The 22,614-nt window shown below is 30.8% G+C and overlaps 1 protein-coding gene across 1 annotated transcript in view; it reads right to left on the minus strand.

The window, feature by feature from the left end:
• Window positions 1–22,614, minus strand: part of LOC111048786 (elastin) — a 65,431-nt gene that overhangs the window by 37,354 nt on the left and 5,463 nt on the right. Inside the window, exons 3-5 of the mRNA XM_039436001.1 lie at window positions 18,897–18,981; window positions 6,979–7,011; window positions 3,567–3,650 (exon numbers count right to left, since the gene is read on the minus strand). Coding sequence (XP_039291935.1) covers window positions 3,567–3,650; window positions 6,979–7,011; window positions 18,897–18,981 — 202 coding nt within the window. The remainder of the gene's footprint in view (window positions 1–3,566; window positions 3,651–6,978; window positions 7,012–18,896; window positions 18,982–22,614) is intronic.

Here is a 22,614-nt window from a genome sequence, read left to right on the forward strand (position 1 = left end):
TCAGGGTATCCTAACAAATATAATGGTGGAGACACTACGAGATGATTACCAACATTTAGGTGAGTCAAATTCGAAACAAAATTAGTAACAATATGTACAGATTGAAGATTATTTACAAAATTAAATTGAAATACAAATTAAAAGAGGGGAAATCTAGTGAAAATCACTAGGGGACACACGCATCAACCTCTGTGAACTTTTTACGCCTCTTAAAATTATTTCAATCAACAAGCACTCCACTTAATAAATTTTGTGGCCTTAAACTTACATTACCGTACTCATTATCATAAAATTGCAAAGCAAACGAATATACAAATTCATTCGTTGTATGTGGAACACGCAAAATATACTCTTGTAAACAATTAATTTCCAAACTTATAACAACAATAATAATTATTATCATATTATAGTGCATTGGAAGAGAAATTAGAATAAAGCTCTTTGTATTATTTGTTATTATCAAATATATCAGTTAATTATTTTTGAGCAATAAAAATACCCAAAACTCGGGCTCATAAATATGTACAAAAGTTTCAATAATTATCGTTAATGATATGTCGTGAGAATGACATGTTTTTGAAAAATTCAAACTATCTGTTTGATAAAATGTGGACTTGGCAATAAATTGTTGGTGTATAATATTATTTAATTTCCCATCAATCGGAAAATTAACAAAATTGACAGGATGTAGTTTATCATGAGAAATGGAGAAATTGGGAATTTTATTTTGCTTTTGATTTTCAAACCTGAGTATCCAAGGATATCATTATCGTTTAGATGATAGAAATGATATGGATAAGAAAAATACAAATTCAATGTATAGGATAACAAATACAATAATAAGTCTGTGATGATTAGCCTATCATAACAGGACCTACTTGAAATAATCAAGTATTGAATTTTAAAAATATATTAATGTAGTTTAGAATAGTGGTTTGACAAAATGTATTATCACATTATTTTTTCAAGTCATAAAATTCGATGTTATCACAAATGCATTGGTGATGTTTAAAAGTTTAGATAAATTTTGTGATTCAATTTTCTTGATGAAATTATTCATATTTTCCAAAATCTGGTGAAAAACAAGTGTTTTGAAAGTTTTTTGGACCTAAACAAGGGATAATATTAGTGAATCTCGATTTTTTTTTGAAATATGATTTTTTGGCAATTCGATGGCAGGAGTTATATTGTTCAAAATCAGAAAGTGAATCACGATTTTCCATATTATCAAGTCAGAAATATGATTGGGATGTACAAGAAAGATTTTTGAAAAATCTCAAAAAATCTTTAGTATTTATTAGGAGTAGAATCTTTGAGTTACTCGTATATTTTCAAAAATTCAAAATTAGCTTTTCTTTGCAGCTTTCAGTAAACAGCAAAGACCAACATTATTCAAAGAAATTTCTATGTATTTTAGTCAAGAGAACCTACAAAGTTTAGTCATTAGTTTTTCTATACACTATAAGAGCTTTTAGTGAAGTTTTTTATCAAATCAAATTGAATAAGAATTGCAATGCATTAATATAATCCAACTATACTCGAAAAAATACAATGAAACCCTAGAACTGAAAAACCTAATAGAAATTTATGAGACAAAGAAAAAATACTAGTGCTTGCTAAACCTAGATCATTTTTACTTCAGTATCATACTATTAACCTATAAAGAATTTCCTTCATTTATATCCTAGCCTATATATTTCTACTAATTTTATGTAGGTACTAATGATGAATTACTAATATTGTATTTATAATTTTAGTTATCCTTGATTCTATGATTCTTCAATTTTCTACTACCTACAATATTCTCAATATCCTATCTATACTAATATGAATTATTTAATGCATAATTGCTTATATTGTGAATCCTTTTCAATTTTTATTGATAGTAATTCTTGAAAGATATTCACTACTTCAATCGATAAATCTTTATGACCTACAGTTCACTAGCTAAGTTACTCAATACTTTTATAATTCCTTAAATCCAAGTATTCTACCAATCTAGTTTTGTTGAAGTATTATAACTTTGGATATCGCATTACTAATGTTTTGAAGAAACTCTAATATTATTTTTTATGCTAACCTAGTTTATCCTATCTCCTACAATAATAGCTAAAGTTCAGTAAGTAGTAGCCTATCCAATTCTAATGATTCTAGAACTAGAACATTCTAGAATGATCCAGATAGTTCAAATACTCTGATTAGAGAAGTTTAGATCATATTCCAAACTTTCTATCTTTTTCCAAGCTAGACAGTGACCTATCATTCAAGACGAAAAAGATGATTCTCAAACAATTTCTATTATTATTTCTCTATTCCATCCCATTTTCTTCCTTCTTATCATTCATTATTTGAGTCAATGGAAGAAAACTTTATTGAATATTCGACGTGTTCATCAACTAGAAATATATATGTTCCATATCAGAAAACTTGCCCATCATTTATTTATTTTTCTTTCAACCTTCCTCCTATTCATCATTCAAAATAGATAAATCTGCTTGGCAAATTGGAAATTGAAATGTATGATAGAGTGTTATAATGTTCTCTCCTTCATCACCATAATTATTTAAAGATGTGACTCAATTTAACATAATTTAGCATGATAAGTTAGTGCTCATTAAGATTTAAAGTGGTTCAGTATTAATTAAGCATTAGTGAGTTGGCAGGTGACATTTCAAGTTTTAGTAATAGTTGAGTGATAATTTATGTCAGCTCAGGTCAACTATTGACACTCAGTTATGAATCTCCTTCATTCAAAATATTATAGTAGTTTAGAGAAAATCTAGCACAATTTTTCAAAATAATCATCAGTTTTGTGAAAATCAGCATTATTTTTCTAGTATTTGGAGTTCAGAGAGACAAATTATCATTCTTTCCAATAATTTATCAATAGTCAAGCAAAAATCACATTCAGAGCATCAACTTTTGATGATTTAGCATGTTGCCAAGCAATTAGTTACCGAGATACAGGGTTATTTCTCTAGAGCTGACAGGGTTCAGATAGAGATCATCATTACTTTCCAATAATTCAGCAACCAGTGACATTTAGATTCTCATTTAGATTTAGAATTAGCATTAGTTGCCTAGCAATAAAAGGTGCATCCAGTGTTTAGAGTTTCAGCACTATTTTTCTAGCATTTTGAGGTCAGAGTGGTTTTTGCTAATTTAGCGGTAGTCTTACTAAGCAATAAGTTAGTTTCACTAATTAGTTTTACTAATTTGAAGTTTAACTTTTTGATAATTCAGCATTAGTTGTCAAACAATTCGTTACTTTTAGAGTTTCAGTTGTAGTTAATTTAGCATTGGTTGCAAAGCAATTAGTGACATTTGGAGTTTTGGTGTTATTTTTTCATTCAATTTTTGCATCATTGATCTTACTATAGGGTTCAGAATTGATTTAGCATTAGGTTTTGTTAATTTAGCATCAGTTGCCAAGCAATTTAGAGTTTGGGCGTTATTTGTTGCAGTTCAGAGAGGCAGAGCGTGCAAATAGAGTGGGTGATCAAGTGCAGCTGCTGCTGCAGCAGCTGCAGCGGCCGGATAGGGAACTAGTGCCAGGTGACTATTACCTGTCGGATAAGTGAGACCGAAACTAGGGTAACCGGAATAGCCACGGCTGGCCGCATAGGCCGCATAGGCGGCAGCCGGAAAACCTGTAACATCAACACACACAAAACACACACTATTAAATTTCAACAGTGGACAAACTGGCAGGCAAAATACACAATATAAAATTTCAACAATGGACAAACTGGCAGTAAAAACACTCACAATCAAATTGAATTAGAAAATAAATTAAATAAACTAAAAACATATTATTCAATCAGGGACATTCGAGTTTTAGCTAGTAAAGATTGTACAGCGTGATTGAACCAAACTGAAATATACTGAGAAAACATATTATTCTATCAGGGACAATGAACATCCACAATGGAAAGATTGAATCTATATAGTGAGGTCCACATTATAATGGCAGTGGAGACAAATAGAATAACAGCATTGCCAATTGTCTGCCTTACACACATTATTGAATTCCAACATTGGACAAACTGGCCGTCAAAACAAACACTATCAAATTGAGTCAGAAACTACTGAAATTAGTGAGATTATATTTATCAGTCAGAAACAATGGGAATTTACAAGTGAAGATTTAAACTAGTAAAAATTGTACAGTGTGATTGAGTAAAACTGAAATATTGTAGGAAAATATTATTCAATCAGGGATAATGGAAATTTATAATGTGAGACTGTATCTAGTGACGATTGTACAGTGTGGTTGAGCACAACTGAAATATACTAAGATAATATTATTCAATCAGAAACAATGAATACAATGAAAATATTGTAGCTATTGTGAGGTCCACTTTATAATGGCAGTGGAGAAAGATAGAAGAACACTGTTGCTGATTTTCTGCCTTACCAGTGCCTAATGTGGAGGATAGTTGGTTCCAGTATTTCTGATGTAATATTACCTGTAAATTCTTGTTTAAAGTAATCAATTATATTCTATTCAAAAAATGTAACTCTCAATGATAAAATAATTAATTCTCATAATTGAGATATTTCGTTAATTGATTATATTTTATTGTTGAAAAATGATCTGGCAATGTTGCGGATCTGGAAAAGGATGGTGCTATCTGCTTTGTAGAATGATAGACAAGGATGGCAATGTTAATCAAGTATGCCATTAAAACGTGAACCTCACTATAGTAAAGATTGTACAGTGTGATTGAGCACAATTGAAATATACAAAGAAAGTATATAGTTTCTGATTAAAAGTAAGTTTCTGATTGAAAGTGATCAATCAGGAACAATGAAACTTCAAAATGATAAGATTGTACACAGTGAAGATTGTAAGTGTGATTGAACGAATATGATACACAATAACAGTGAAAAATGTATGAAATTCGTGATAAAAATATTCAACTGATATCAAATGGCAAATCATGAAAAAAGAATTGTATTAAGAAACTGCAAACACTCAAAATAATTGATAAAATGAAGTTCTAAGTAATGATTGAAATATAATTCACTGAGAATGTAAAATGACAATCTCCAATATTGGTTGATTTATGGAGTTTAGAAACTGTAAAATTTATATTAACCTATATTAAATCTATTACTGAGTGTGTAAGTGGAGGGAAATACTTTTAAACATATTTTTTGGCTGAGTACTCCAAGTATATACCAGTAATTGAGTAGCCTATATTGGTCATAATTGAGATTTTGGTATCAATTCAAAGTAGGCCTAATCAAAGTCACATATATATTGAAGCTCTACAAACAAAAAACCTTTTCGATAATATTCAACAACATAGTTATTTTTGTGTGTCAATGTTTTGAAGCTTAAAAAATGGCTCTATAAACTGTTCAATTTTTTGGCTGTAAAACTGGAGTGAGCCAGTTAACTATTTCCGTTTATGTACATTAAATTATTATCCCAGCAGACAATCATTATAAAATAAACATCAATGAAATTCATAGTATAATGTGATGGAATGTATTTCCTCTTTCGATGGCATCTCTAGAATCTTATATAAATATGAGAGAAGTAATGTTCTTCCATGCTTTTAAAAAAATGACAATAATATACTCTAACTTAACTCTAACTTACTGTCAATACACAATCCATCTTATGGTAATTGGTTGTGTCAACAGTTTCTCAATCAGGTTTCAAAACCAAAAAATCGGGTTTAGAAAGAAAATCAACTAAGTTTGGCATCACAGGATCAGTCTAAAAGAAGACATTGCATTTTTAAGTTTTTTTCAGAAATGCCAACATTTGTAAAGGGCATATAAAGAATTCTGGAAACCAGAGTAATTTATATGAAGTTCATAATAAAAATGATAATTTAAAATCAATCATTTACACATGAAGATAATAATGAATAATGTTATATAAAAAAACCTGGGGACTTGACTTCATTGATTCAACATAGGGTAATTAAAAATCCTCTAACAAAATTTGTGATTAAACCTTCCATTCATGGATCTACAATAATATTGAAATAACATTTGAAATTTGAATCGTTCTATCACTGGAGCTGAAATGAAACTGATTAGGTTATCGACATGTTCAGAATTGAGCTTTGTTCTCCATAAGGAATTCAATTACGCCTGGGAAAATTCATATTTATACTAATCTGTTACAATTCACCTGAACTGAATAGTAGCTTATTGTCTGACCTATTGGAAAATTTGATTATTAATTTAGAACTACTGTATTACATACATTTTACTCAACTCTTTGGAGCCAGTGATGTGTGATTTTACTAAAAAATTAACTACAGTTTTAGAGCACCTAAATGATTTGGTTAAGGACATAATATTAATTTCCCCCCAGAAATTTATCCAATTTTGGAGAAGGTGGGAAAACAAGAGGTAACATTGAATTTAGTAGCCTTGGGGAATTGGGGAATTTATTAGTTCCTCCACTAATAATTTAAAAGCCTTTGATTGAAAGCCTCTATAATCTAAGATTTATCTCTGGAAATGCAAACTATATATACATGCTTTCTCAACTATTTCTATGGAGGCTGAGCTAAATTTTATTCCGAAAAACTAGAAAATTGAACACGAAATAAAATAGTTTAATCTACTTTGGATTATTCAGTAATGTTTTATTTAGTAAAGGAAACAGACGTTTCCAATTTAAGAAATGAGGAAAAAATTAAATTGCTAATCTAACAAGCAAATGCGTACCAATCAATTGATAATGGGCATAGTTTTTATTGGAATTTATTAAGATAATCATAATATTAGTTTTGAGGTTCGAAGGAAATAAAATGTATAGAAGTCAAATAGGGATACATTTTTATGTTAGATTACAATCAAGGAATAGAGTTAGATTTTCCTAGGAGATGGAAATATTGTACAAAAGACTCAATCTCAAAATACTTTAGTAAATTTGTAAAATATGCTTTACATCTGAAAATTTGTAAATAAATTTAATTAAAAACTTGGTCCATAGCCTCTACTCACCATCGGGTAGTGCCCCCAAAGACCACATAAAATCTAGAAGAAAACAAAACAAAATCAATTAAAATTTTGAAATTTACATTGTGAAATTTCATAATTAATTTTAAAATATTGAATTTATTCTGAAATGTCTCCATGAAATTTCATAACGGTTGCAAATTGAAAAATTACTGCATTATTTTTGAATTTTGGATCATTATGATTCAGACCAAAAATGAATAAAAAATGGGAGAGATGATGAAAAATAATAAACATATCTGAAGAGATGCATGATGATATAAAATATGGAAGAAAAATACTCTTCAATATCTGGAATTGGTCTCTAATAATAGAATGATCTTAAATAAAAAATATAGAACTGTGGGTTATTATAAGATAAAATTCGAATTATATTCCATTCCTACATTGATTTATCATAGCTACTGCATCTTTGAAAAATTCAAATAAATAGCTATTCCTGTCCTCTACAACGTAGTATGCTAGGAAAAATAATTTCAACTTCAAGCAAAGTGTCTCTAGAAAACTATTCTAACAAACTGTTCGTCTATATTAGTTGAACTCTTCTACAGAACACTATATTCTTGAACTAGGATTTGAGAACTGGAATTGGAAAAATAATAGTGTAATAGTCACGAATATATTTAATTAAGTGATGACTATTATCACCATTTATTGGTCTGTATTGCTCATTAGCCAGATCTCAGTAAACATGCATCAAATTACAGCTATGTAAACGAATGACACAGAAATCCTATTGAAAACAAGAAATATGTACCTGAATTAATTGAAATCGGAGGGTTGAAACACAGATAATTTGAAGATTTTAAGAGAAAACTAATAAAATAAAAACTTAATGTTTTATATATTTGGAAAAAATAATACATAATTGAAAGTTATTCATGATGACAACCATGAACAATAAATTATTGTAAAGTGATAATTTGAAACTTCTGATGATGTAAATCAAATTTTATAATACTGATGAGTTGGCAAATGAATTTCGAAGTGATAAATAGTAATTGAATGAGTAAATGATTAAAGAAAATTGATGAAAAAGAAAAACATGAAAACTGCTATTTGATTTGATAAATAATAAATAACAAAGTAAGAGAAAAAAAGGTCGAAGACATTCTAAAAGACAAACTGAATGTCTAAGACAAACAAACAAGAATGTCAAACACAATGTCTAAGAATGTCATAAGACATGTTGATATTTCAAACCTTTGTGTTTGAAATATCAACAAATGAAGTAGAAACGATATAAAATTGGTACCATATTGAATTTGAAAAAGTCATGAATAAAAATTATAAACATGAACGAATGGCACTGAATCATAACAACTGTTCGTTTAAACTTCGATAAACTGGTTAAAATTTGGACAAAAATCAAGAAATTTGAATTTCGGAAAGTCATACATCTGAGATATCATCAATTAATTGTTGGTCGCTTCATTGTAGATAGAAAATCTATTCAACTCACGATGAGCTGAGAACTATTCTTTATATTTTGTGATCAGACAAGACAACTTACATACTTAACCAGCAAAACACAGACGGAATAGAGAGTGTATGGTCTGAAACAATACTGAAATCAGGTTTTGGTTTTGTCAACTGCGCATGATACTGCGCATATGGGGGAAAGGGATGAAAAGAGAATCGGGAACGGAAGGAATCAGCCTACTTTTCTACGGTACTAACCACTACATCACTAACTCACTACAAAGCGCTGAGTTGCGAAAAATAAACACATTAAAACATATTTTACAATAGATATTTAAAAACATTTATTAAATAATAAACTTTTCCGTTTTGCAAATATCAGAAAATTAAATAACGACAGAATTGAAAAGTGTGTCTCTTGATAACAAGAGGAGCTAGAGAGTAACTAATAAGTTATTTAACTAAAAGTTAGAAATGTCTATTCAAGACGTGTTAATGTAACTAAAGTTCTACAATTATCAACTTATTAACTAATACTGAGATAAGTAATCATCTAGATTATGTGATTGTGGTTTGGGAATCTTTTAAAATAGTTATATAGGTAGAGTTCTAGTGGCTTCTTAGTTCTAGTCGATTCTTAGGACTCACCTGAAATTTTGAAAAGTTCATGCATCACGAGAAATTATTTGAGTAAATCTTACGGTTTTTGTAAAACTGAACAATTCTGAAAACTATACTTAAATGCCTATCCCACTTGGTTTTCTAGGATAGAAATATAATATTTGATGTTATTGCATGAAAATTCACTGCAACACAGATTTATTAAACTAGTTTTCATGAGATATGAGAATATCAGTGGATTATTCCACATACTTTTACTCTTTTATACTTTGAAAGACTCTGATTTTTCGTCAGGAATATTATTTTAAAGCTAGCCAATAAAGTGAGCTAACTAAATAACTTATATTTATTAAGTACAAATCGGAATGTTTCGTTCCTAAATTAGAGTTCACATTTTTACTCACATGAACCTCACTCTTTTCAAATAAAAAGTCTGACTAATTTTGCCCTGATTCTAGAAGATTTTGAAAAAATATGATTAAAAAATTCCCAAACCACAATCAAAGATTATACGGTTAAATTGAATCTTGGCTCTAAAGATACTTTAAGTTCGATGAACTCCGTTAAGTACAGTATTAGATACATGATTTTATGAGAATTGACATATCAACTACATACTAAAATAATTGTTCAAGACTCATTGAAATCATTAACAATTTACGCATAAGTGCGGTAAATGCATGGTTTGTTATGTATTATATCAGGCAAACGTTAGATGTTTCAATTTCTATATAATATTGAGTTTAAAATAGTTTTATTGAGAAAAACTGCCAGGCTCTTCAAGAAATGAAATGAATTTCCATGAATAATGTAAGCCTACAGTACAGAAAATTATATCATGAAATATTTTTCCTATATTTAGAGCTTGATGCAAGAGTAGAAAATTCTTTCTAAATTTTGAAATATTTGTCATCCTCTCATTTTTCAATTCAATTATCTCCAGCTAGTCCTCTTTTATCCACATTCACATTATAATTTGATTCGGAACACACATAAAATGGTTGGCTAGGCTTAAAATATTTGCTTATCATCCCCCTAGAAGAATATCATGCTACATTTCACCCAAAAATTATAGTGATAACTCTGTAGTTTATTCTGAAATTTTTAAACATGATTGACATGAATGTTAATTCATTATAATATTTTATATTTTATTATGCGGACTTCATGTTTTACCAATTAATTTTCAAATTACATTTCAGATAGAAACCCCTGGCAGCTTTTTTATTTTGTTTATTTACAAATTGGATAAAATACCAAAATTTATCATTTTCACATCAACTATCTAACTAACACCTATCTATGCCTAAAATTTATATAAACTTTTCAAAGACCTCTATGCTATATATAGGCCTATCTCATCTAATCAATATAGTATGGAAAACATTCAAATACAACATTTATATTCATTTAATTTATTATATATATTAATTCATCTCCTAACTGTTCAATCTACCTAAAATCTCTAAGAAATCCTTTGCCTATGAATAATAGCCTAATCTTCAAGGAGAGAAAAATTCTAAATACTAATATCACCTAGATATAATATGATATTTCTGCTCACTAATTTAGATGTAACCTTTGAATATAATTATTTATGATTATATTTTATACCTTCTGAACTGTCCATGTACAAAAACATACCAATAAATAGACACAGTAAACAAGTTCACAAAAAACACATAGACTATAACTATAATATATAATATGAATATTCTCCTAAATAGTCTAAACTCAGCCTATTGCTTTACTTTTGATTGAGAAAAATAGTAGTCTTTATTTTTTAAGACAAAATCAAGTTCATAATCCCATATAAACATTTACTTGAAATTTGTTTATGATATCATAGGAATTCGTCATTAAAATTGAAAGAATATATTTATTTTGAAAATATATTACAGAGTAAAATATGAACATTTTAAAACAGGAATTTTTGAAATATGTTCGAGACATCCACTGTGAATTCATCATTTACTTCTCTCAAATGCTTCATGGCTTTGAAGTCTTCTTCATAATAAATTATTCCTTTAGTTATTTTCAGTTCCAATCATTCTTCATTTTTTATCACACAAAAGCTTGTAATGCATCTAAATGCTGAATTTTGTTAGGAACGATGAGAATATTCATTCCATCATATTTTTGAATTGAATTATGATGTTAAACTCTTATGAAAATCTGATAAAATCTAGAATAACCTACTGGAATTACTAGATTAATAAATTAATCGACTATAAACTATTCAACAACAAATTAAAACAAATTAACACTGTGTCTTTCAACTAAAATACAAGTATCACCTGAGTTAATTGATAATACTCTCTTGACTAATTATCTCAACTAGGAAGACTACAAAAGGTAGACTGGTTAGTACAAATGTTAGCTGTGCGTATTCTAAAAAAATAAGGAACCAACCCACATGGGAAATTTTTAATGGGAAATTGTAATTAAGACATTTATATTCCTTGTTTATTGACTCCTTGCATTACTTTATCTAGTCTTCAATTATTTAACTATATATCATATTATAAGATAGCCTAATGCTTTATAATACTTTTCTAGTGGTCTGGAATATTTGGAGCCCACCTGAAACTGAAGATTTTTCCATCTTCTAACATCATTCTATCAATTCCCTAAAGCAAAATTCATGAAAATTTACGTAGGTACGCATAGAAAACTGTAGATTGAAAATAAAACTTGATTGTGATAAAAGTAGTCTCATCATTACCCTTCATTGCATTCTGACGGAAAATTGTTTTTTTCCTTGATATGCTACTAGATAATAATTTTTTTGGAATCATTCTATATTTTTCTTGTTCTCAAAAAAGTAATCATTACTTCAGACGAATTACAATCGCCAATAAATTCATCTTAGTCGTTTGGAAAACTGGCCTAAATACTATTCACCTGAAATCTGTTTCACAGCTAACATTTGCACAAAAACATATAACTAAAATATTCTTGATTAAATATTCAAAAAATTCTAAACTTTGAAACTCTCTAAATAGTAAAATCACACATAACTGGCAGTGAAAAAATTTGTTAAAACTTACTAATAGTACAAACTCCTCACCAGTTGTAAAATATTAAAACAGTAGTTCCAGAAATGCAAAAAGTTTTAGAAGTTTTTGTTGAAATCTTATAAAAACTATCTAGAAACTATATGGTTGTTATCGAGTCCCCCAGGTCTAAATTAAGAATTTAGTCATCTGTTAGCCTAACTGTAAAATATATAAATTTTCATTTCTAATATAATTATTTCTAGTTTTAGAAATGATTAGAAACAAAACTACTGAACCTACATTCTTTTTATGGGTAACTTTTATGAAAATTTTCAATTTCTACGAAAAATAAACATAAACTATATATCACATCCGTTTGAAAAATATGTACTATAAAACTCTTTCTATGACTATATTTATTGTTTCAATTTATCTTGAAAAAAAACTCCCCCTAAATTGAGAGTGTAGGAAAATTACAAACAATACCTATTCTGAATTAGTTACATTTAGAAAAAATTGAAAACAATCAATACAAAAACTGAGGATACTATTAGTTCTTGTCCCCTATTTTGAACACTTACTCAAACCTGGAACAGTGTGGGTCAATTAAACCAGTTGTGATGATCCTGTTTCATCTGAAACTAACTTTAAAATGTTTCCAGAAAAAGAACAGACGTAAATGATCAAATATCTGTGATAATAGTGTCGATTGATAGAAAATAATATGATAATATTATCGACAACAATAGACAAAAAGTTCAAACAATTATTATCTCCAATAATTACATGTTACAGTACTGTATTTACATCGTGAAGTGAGTAGGTAAAAATTGTATTTACAAAATTAATTAAGTAGTGATCGAAAAAACAACAAAGGGTTTGGTAGAAATTATGAAATTTCATGAAAAATATATTATATTGGTAGAAAAGTAGGTGCTGACTGAAAATATTATATAAAAGTCATTGCTTTAGAAATGAAAATGGAATTATTGGAAAATTTATGTTGTAGTGTTTGAAAACAAAAACGAATCTGAAGAAACTTAATAATAATGATTCAGAAATCAAATTCACTTCAAGAAAACATGATATGGAATATTGAATTGATGGTAATGTCTTCGCTGAATGGGAAATATTGCTTATTCTACACGTATGATAACTGACTACCCATTATTATAGGTTTTGTATTCAAATATATTATCAAGTGGTACACGTCTTCCATTATAGCCAAGTAAGGAACTCAACTAAACTCAAAAGTAATTGGAAAATGAACAAAATACATAAAAAACTCATGTGATTTTGATAAAAATTCCGTGTCAACTTGAACTGAACAGGTTGATTTTTTTATACGGATGAGGATTCTTCATTTTTGAGAAACGTTTTCGAGGATGAGATTAGTGATTAGGTAATAGCCTATTCCTACAAGAATCCATGCTATTAGATAGAGGATTTCTATTGGATGAACTATTGTGTCAAGATAATATTATTCTACTCATTTTCTGAATTTCTTTGATAGATTAGAAACGCACTTAACTGATTAATTTGTGATTGCGATTTCTGGATGTGATATGTAATATTTGATATGATAATGCATAGATTATAAATAATCAATATGTATTTATATGAATTGCTCTGATGGTATGATATGTACTTAAATCTGTACCTAAGAATGAAATGAAGAGTTTATATTACTGGATGTGGATAATAATATGATAGTGTATCCAAACAATACAAACAATAATTTAATTCCTGCGAAGTCAGTGAATATTACAAAATTAAATGAATCATGTTCAGTCAAATAATTTCAGTATTAAATCAATAGCTGTCTACAGAAAAAATCATAAGCTGGCTTCTTTTACATGATTTAAGAGTTTTGGTTTGTTATAATGGAAGAATGAGGCACCAGTTGAGAAGTTATTTATAATTTGAAGTGAAAATTGTTCTTTATCATCAATGATGTTCTTAAAAGATATGAATCTTATAACGAAAATAAAAGTATGATAAACCTGGAACTATGGACTGCTTAAAAATAAATTTTATGATTTTATTGATTAAAGTGGATAGTTTCTCGTGAAAAGGGCTGTATTTCAAGGATTTCAAGGATCAAATTAACAGGAAAGGAAAGGATTTTCGCACCTATGCAAGCCGCGCTCCTTTAGTGCTTCGGGACCCACCTAAGTTCAATTTTCTAGTTATTTCTACACATCGTTTCTTTCAGTACCCAGCTAGTACAAGTTTAAGACCTACTTTGGCAAAAACCTAAAAATTCTAACCCATTGTCATCTACGGCTGTGAAACTTGCATCTATCTATGAAAAATAAGGCTGATTTTGCAATCGATCACAGACTGTCAAATTCTTTCACCTTGAAATTTTATTGTTCTCATTTTTCTACAGATCTAATTCCATTTTTGCCTATCTTTGTCTACCAATAAGGCATAAACTACAATCAAACTAAACTATCTCCACTAAGGTTCAGCTAAATCAAGGACATTTAGAGGAATTCACTTTAAACTATCAGCATTCATAGATAGATAACAACAGTGTGCCTTATTTAAGCAATACTGCCAGTTTAAAGGAAATTTCACTATATGGACTACATTTTTATCAAATCAAAATTGTTCCCGTTTTTAAGCTTTAATTCTAGTAAATTTTTAATCTATCTGAAAAAATCTACGTGACTAATATCCTATCTAGACATCAGTCGTTAGGGGGAGTTCTAGGGGAAACTATTGAGGGAGGACTATGACATGAAGAAACATAAACAATCAGGAATTTATTATTTATTTATTTAATAAATAATAAATAAATAATAAAATGAGTTGAATGAAAATATTATGAAATGAATTTTCATAGTGAGAATCACTTATAACTGTCACCATTGTTTATAAGTAACAACAACATTGCTTCTCATTCAAATAATGCTCACAGTTTAAAGTAAAGATAACTCTAGATAATTCTGTGATTCATTAAATCCAGAGGCCTATTACGTCAACATTCAAAAATAAAAATTTTCAAATAATGATTCCTGGACCGAAAATCAAGTGACGAAGCAGTGTGTGTATTCATAACCATAAGCTGGGTTTACACCAACGTTATTAACAGAATGTTAATAACTTAATCCTTATAGATTCTATTAGATTGAACGGAACTTGGCAAACACATATGTTCATCATGTGAATGATAAGCTATGTTCAATCTAATAGAATCTATAAGGATTAATTTATTAACATTTTGTTAATAACTTTGGTGTAAACGCAGCTTTATGATACTTTGAACAACATTTAAAATTTATAGTTTTCATGTTTATTTTGGACTAGAATTTTATAAAAATTGTACACGTGAAATTCTAACCTTATCTTGGACTTTGTCACCTATAAATTTGGAAGAAAAATAGCACAATGACTACCTTATTATTTTATCTTCTATAATGTTATTGCATTAGTGTCATTTGCATTGTGAATGAATAAATAATAACTAACATTTTATCATAATTTTTGGAGAGAAATAGTACAGGCTCAGCCTTGTTTTTCCTCCATGGTCGGTCATAATATTATGATTGTAGTGTTTGTACAATAAAATATAAATTCTAGATCCAGATCATTCTTTGATACAGTTCAAGATATCGGAGTCAACTTATGGGTGAAATAGATGATGTAAGAGAGAAAGAGATAGAAGCACTTGGCTCTCGTGTAATTATGACGAGAGTGGGTTGATATGGATAGACAGTCAGCCATCTTGAATTGAGAGACACAATTGGATCAGACACAGAATGGCTTTTGCCAGCTGTGAATAAATAATCAGCACACGCGACATGATACTGTTATCGGGGAGTTGGAGAGAGAGGGGAAGAGCAGAATGGAGAAGGACTGGAGAGAAAAGTTGAGGAGGAGGAGAGAAGGAGTGATAAATAAGGGAATGAAGAAGGACGGAGAAGTGGGGAGAAGAAATGAAGGAAAGAGAGAAGGTGGTGGAGGGAAGGAGGTGGAGAGAAGAAAGAATGATTGAAAAAGTAAAGAAGATGAAAAGAGGAAAAGAAAAAAGTGGAAAAGGGAGAATAAGGGATTGAGAAATGAGGCAAGAAAGCTTTGAAAGAACACGTTAAAAATAGAGAGCAAGCTGAAGAAGAAGTCGAGAAAACTGTTAAGTGGGGGGGGGGAGAGAAGGGGTGATAAATAAGGAAATAGAAAAGGATGAAGAAATGGGAAGGAAAAATATCGGGGGAAAAAAGGAGGTGAAGGAAAGAAGGAAGAATGATTGAAAAAGGAAAGAAGATGAAAAGGTGAGAAGCAAATAGTGGAGAAGAAGAATCCCCTATTTTTCTTCCCTACCCCTTATAGGGAGAAGAGGAAGGAAAGTTTTGAAAGAATGGGGTGAAAATAGAGAGATAAGAATGAGAAAATGGCGAAGATTAAAACGGAATTTCGAAAAAAGAGAGAAAATGGAGAAATAGAGGAAGAGTAGAACAAGTGGAAATTAGAAGGAAAACGAACCTGGACTGAAATTCTGTAGGAGAGAAAAAATTGATTATGATTTGTTAAATCCTGCAAACTAAGCATTAGGAAGTGAACAATCGAGTTCTGTAAAAAATTTGTCTTTTTACCTCGATTGTGGATGTCGAATGTTTTGAAAATCACCTTTTTTTTAGGTGAGGAGAGAATTAAATCATCCGTTTATCAAGTATTGTTCTGTCCATCGATGCGTACAATTATTGTTAGAAAAAAGACATTGGACCAGTAATACATTCTGAGCTACGTGACTGCATGAATGAATGAAGAATCATTCATCAAAAATCATGTTTACTCTCTTTTCACGTCAACTATTTTCATTCAACTGTTTCCACTATTCCTGTTCCTTCAACAAGTCTTCCACAACTAAACCAATCACCATTCTACAAATTCTAACTATTCAACTGAAATTAATACCGTTGAATCTAAAACTTAATCTACATTCAACTACACAGGACTTCTTTGATAAGGCGTGAATTGACAGTCTTCAACTTAATATTTGTCTTAGTTACATTCTCCGACTAAATTCAAGGAGAAATATCTAAATTACAGAATTTTTTAAATTTCCATTCAGTAGATGGATAAAGCTACTCGTATGTCTACAACTCCAAACTTGGAAGACCTGACTCATTTTTTCTAGCAGTTGATCTTCTAACTGATAAATATGAGGAAAGATTAAAAATAAAGCCAATATTAATTGAAATCATCACGGTGTGGGCAAGGCTTGAATCTGAATGAGAAAAAGTGATAGAAAATATATATTATCTAGGTAATCGTATTCCAACTACCACTACAGATTCTCTTGGCACTTGTTTCTGATATACTTTTCATTTAGTGAATAATGGTTTCCCATTTTCTCATAGTACAGATCTCTATGAGAAATGATTTCAGAAAGGATGAATGATGGATACTTGTGTGATATATTCATAAATTATTATTTGATATGGATTCATTATCGCATTGATATGATTTATTGATGATTATAATAAATAGTTTAATTATGTTTATAAACTTCAGTGATGTTATATTTTGTACAATATTTGTCCAAAAATATTTGGATAAGGAAAAGAGGATACTTCATGCTTTGCAAAAACTTATTCCCAGAGCACTTGATGCTACTTGATGAATGTGCTTTGTAGAACTCATTTTTCAATAAATATTCGTCAAGTAGTAGTTTGCAGGATATTTTTATTTTACTTGATTGATGAATGTCCTTTCTTTGGTTGATGAATGCCCTTGAATGATAGAACGTCTATTTCAATGAATATTTTTTGTCAAGTAGTGATTTGCAGACTATTTTTATTTCACAGGTCAATTTTATTGATCGGGACTTGATCAATAATTAATTTGCATTCATTGTGTTGAGTGGAGTGAGAATATGGCCTGAGAGCATATGCTTCGTTATGACTATTATTCAATATGTAGGTATCAATTCTGTAAATTGCAATTGTATTGTGAGTGTAATTTGAAATTTTATTAGGAAATTTATTTCAATATGTAACTAGATTGTTGAGTTTAGTGAGGCAACGTATTATATGTGCATGACTGTTGGACACATCCAATAGATTTCAATATTTTTATGTGTTATCAATAATTGTAATTTTATCAGATAATATGTTTCAATATGTAGTCTAACATATCAAGTTTAGTGTGGCAACATATTTAACTGGCATGTCGATTGGGTACATCCAATGAATTTCAATAATTATGTGTTTTATCGGGTGTAATTTTATCAGATACAGTCATATTATTCAATATGTATCTAATCAAGTTTAGTGTGGCAACATATTTAACTAGCATGTCGATTGGGTACATCCAATGAATTTCAATATTTATGTGTTTTTCCAAGTGTATTTTGCAATATTTTGATAAATGTTTAGTTTGTGGATTTTAGTGAGGATGGGACATGGGGAGCCAACAGCGGTCAGAGAGAGATAGCGGTGGCAGCCGTGTTGTGCGGCTGTAGGGGATGGTAGAGAGCGGCCATATCCAGACCCTGAACGCCCAACAGATCACTCATGGAATACGTGAGGGGCGCAGGATGCGGCTGCGGCGCCGCGACGCTAGCGGTAGCGGCGGGGCGCAACGCGGCCACGGTTGCGGCAACCGCTAGCGCGCGCTTGCAGGTAGCGGCAGCTTGCATGGCGTTTGCGACTGAGTAGAGCGAGGGCGTGGCATGGTGTAAGTGGTGGGGATGATGCAGGAAAGGAGTGGGGAGCGGGTAGGGCGCGTAGCGGTAGGTGGCGGCCGACGTAGCGGCGGGAGTGACGCTAGCGACAGAGGTTGCGGCGGCGGCGGCGGCCGAACCGCCTGCGGTTGCGGCTGAGCCGCTACCTGCGGCGCCCAGTACTAACTCACCGTAAGCTCCCCGGCCTGCCGAGCGGGTCTTGGCCAGGTTTGCCGGTAGCATCACTTCTTTCGGCTGCGCTTTCTTGCATTCCACCTACAAGCACACAAAACATACAATCATTTATTTCAATTCGGCTACTTGAAAGTTTAATTACATACAATAATCTCAAAAATATCACTATAGTGAGGTCTACATTATAATAGCAGTGGAGAAAGATAGGAGAAAAACTTTGCCGATCCTCTGTCTTGATGACCTTCTATAGATGGTAGCTGATACAGGTTTATTGATGTAATATTAACTGGAGAAGGCATTTATTCAAATGCTAATTAATATATAATTATTATTTAACGAAAATCCTAAATAAATGCTGTAAATCATCCCGAAGCAGAAGTCTTCGGGGTGATTTACAGCATTTATTTAGGATTTTCGTTAAATAATAATTATATATTAATTAGCATTTGAATAAATGCATTCTCTATTTAATTCCATCTGTAACTGGTTGGCCGCTATGGCTTCGTATACAATGAGCGCTGCTATCCAGAGATTGTCAGTTTGGTGTAAGGGTAAGCATTCCTGACTGGCAATTGGGAGGTACCGGGTTCGATTCCCGGGCTGGCAACTAATTTTTGGATAGTAGTTCTCATCAAATTTCCATCTAGCTGTTAACCCTGTTGTCAATGTCTGCAGTAGCAGAACTCTTCGGGGTGATTTACAGCATTTATTTAGGATTTTCGTTAAATAATAATTATAATATTAACTGTTGATTCTCGTTTAAAATAATCAATCAAATTCTATTTAGCAAGAAATTATATTTCTCAATAATTTCATCATGAATTTTCATAATTAAGATGAAATATTTTGTTAATTAATTATTAATTCCTCATTGTTAAAGGACGATCTGGTAACAGAGCAAAGCGAGAAGGAGATAGCGCTATCTGCTTTGTTGAATGATAGACAAGGATAGCAATACCATTGCCAATCAAACACTGCCAATATAACGTGGACCTCACTATAGTACCATTATTTTATTTTATTTTAAATATGACTAGTTCCAGTTCATCACAATATTAGACTACATCTTTGTCTTCTTCTTCCCCCCTCCTACCCTTCTCCACCAATCCATAATCCTTTACCTCCTCATCCTCCTCCTGCTCCCCCTTCTACCACTTCTCATCACCATCCTCCTAAACTTCCTCCTTCTCCTCCTCCTCCTCCTCCTCCTCCTCCTCCTCCTCCTCCTCCTCCTCCTCCTCCTCTTGCTTCTCCTTTTCATTCTCCTTCTTCTTCTTTGCCTTTTCCACATTATTCTTATTCATCTTCTATTTCCTTAATTTTATCATTCTTAGCTATTCATTAATTCTCTTATCTTACTCTTCTCTTCCACAACTCAAAAATCGCACCAACAAACAATAACACTAGTATATATACATAGTATCTCTTGTTTGCTCTCTCCCTCTATCTTCCTCTAAAAACCCTATTGGGTTTTGGTAGAGAGTTAGTGGGAAGGATATTTTGAATATTCTTTCCGAAGAATGGTCATTGATATGTCCAAAGCTCCGCCAATTTATGTAGATTCATAACAATATTATATATAGTTATTCCAAATTGATTTTAAAAAACATATACAGTTCAATAATCATTTTTCTAGTCTATATTATGTAAGTTCATCTTTAATTTTACTGTATCGTAAGCTATTATATATAAGTGTATAAAACAGTATATATTGTAATCTACATAAATAAAGTACTCAATCAATCAAAAATAGCACAAGGACTATCTTATTATTCTATCTTTCAATGTTTTTACATTAGTGTCATTTGCATTGTAAATAAATAGATAAATCAATCTTCCTCTTTCCTCTTCTTTCACAGTGATTCTCTCACTCTCTCCCTTTCGGTCTGTCTCTCCCTCTCTCACTATTTCTCTCTCTCTATCTCTTTCTCTTTTCCACTATCTTTTTCTCACTTACTCACTTATCCATAAAACTGCCCTCCTGCTTTTTAATGGACTACGCCGAGCTCAGTCATTTTTATGACACCTCATACACTGTTCACACACTTCACTGCCAAGAGAGAGTGAGAGCGAGAGAGAATCAGTAAGAGAGTGTGAGAGAGAGAGAGAAGAGGCAATTTCTGGGTTGTAAAAATTTCCTCCTCGGAATAATAATCTGCACACGTTTTAAAATCTTGGTGAAGGAGTTAAATCTTGAAGCCTGATTTGGTTTTCTCTTTTATAGTTTGGCGAGCTGTTTTGAAGAGTTAAGGAACGCACTTTGATTTTCTTTTTATAGTTTGAAGGGCTATTCAAAAGCATTCTTGGTTTTTTAATTGAATAGGTTGCGGTATAATAATATTTGGCTGCATTATATGAGCTAGGAAAAATTGAATCAAAAGCTTCTCTCTTATTGCTGGTTGGTTGTTCTTTTCTCATATTTGATACCAAATGAACTATTTCTCAAGGAAGACAGGAAAGTTGAAAGAAAACTCAATTTGTTGCTATAATCGTATATTGGAGAAATTTGTCTATTGGCACAATATAAGGGAATACGCCTACGTTAGCTTTTCCAATACACAAAGTTTATTTGGGTGCACTATTTCATTTCTCAGTCATTTATTTATCCGTTGATATAATTACAAATCATATTCATGATTGGGATAGAACAACAGGCATAGCCCAAAACTATTCTGTTCCCAAATTTTGATAAATAATGAAATTGTCCGAAAAAATAGGTTATGTTCTTACTGAGGAAAGTTAAAGTTCAAAGTTCTGTCCAAGAATTAGCTAGAAATTTTGAATTTAGAATGATTAAAATACCAAATTATAGTCAAATTTTGCACTTAATATCACCGCATTTTGAATAAATTAAGTTATTTCAGAAAATTTTGAAGCCAAAAATATACACACAACTTTCAACTAAAAATTTATGATTGACATCTTCTGCAATTGAATTAATAAACAGACATTTGAGAATAATACAAGTACAGTACTAACATATATATATAATAAACAATCTGTAGCATTCTCTGGTTACATGATGTTAATATTCACAAGTTTTTTTATGAATAATATTAATAAGAATTATTTCAGAAAGTATTAATAAGCCATTAATGAAAATTATTGATATTATATTACAATATCATACAAAAATATTGTTGGAGAATGATTTTTATTATAAATAATAAAAAATGAATTTTAATTTGAAGAAAGGTGTTCTTATCAAGAGCATTGCTCTCCTCCTTTCCTTCTTCCTCCCCTTCCAAATTCTTACATCGACTTTCCCCCCCCCCTCTACATGTCTGATGTCTAATCAGTTCTACACAGTCATGTCAAGACATTAATTTGTCATCAAGCAGCAAACTTCGAAGTGAACTTTAACTTCCCCCAACCACAAAAACTCTAAACCTCCCTGAAAAAAAACTCAGTTAATATTTCTTCTGGTTTGCCTGAGCTTTCCTCTTCGTAAACAACACCCTGCCTTGAAATCCGGACATTGTTTCACGCACACACTTCATAACGTTAAAAGTCTCTCTGAAATGACTTTAATTTGTGTATTGGCAATAAGCCTACTTTTGTAGTGTTCTCATCAATATTGAATGAAAAAGACTAAGAAATTGTCAAAAAACCACTGATTTATTGATAATAATTAGAAAGACCGGTTTCGGTTATTACACCATTGTCAATCTCTGATAAACACTTTCTAATAAGCTTTATCAGAGATTGACAATG

Source organism: Nilaparvata lugens, chromosome 10 (assembly GCF_014356525.2).
Source record: "Nilaparvata lugens isolate BPH chromosome 10, ASM1435652v1, whole genome shotgun sequence".
Classification (NCBI taxonomy): domain Eukaryota; kingdom Metazoa; phylum Arthropoda; class Insecta; order Hemiptera; family Delphacidae; genus Nilaparvata; species Nilaparvata lugens.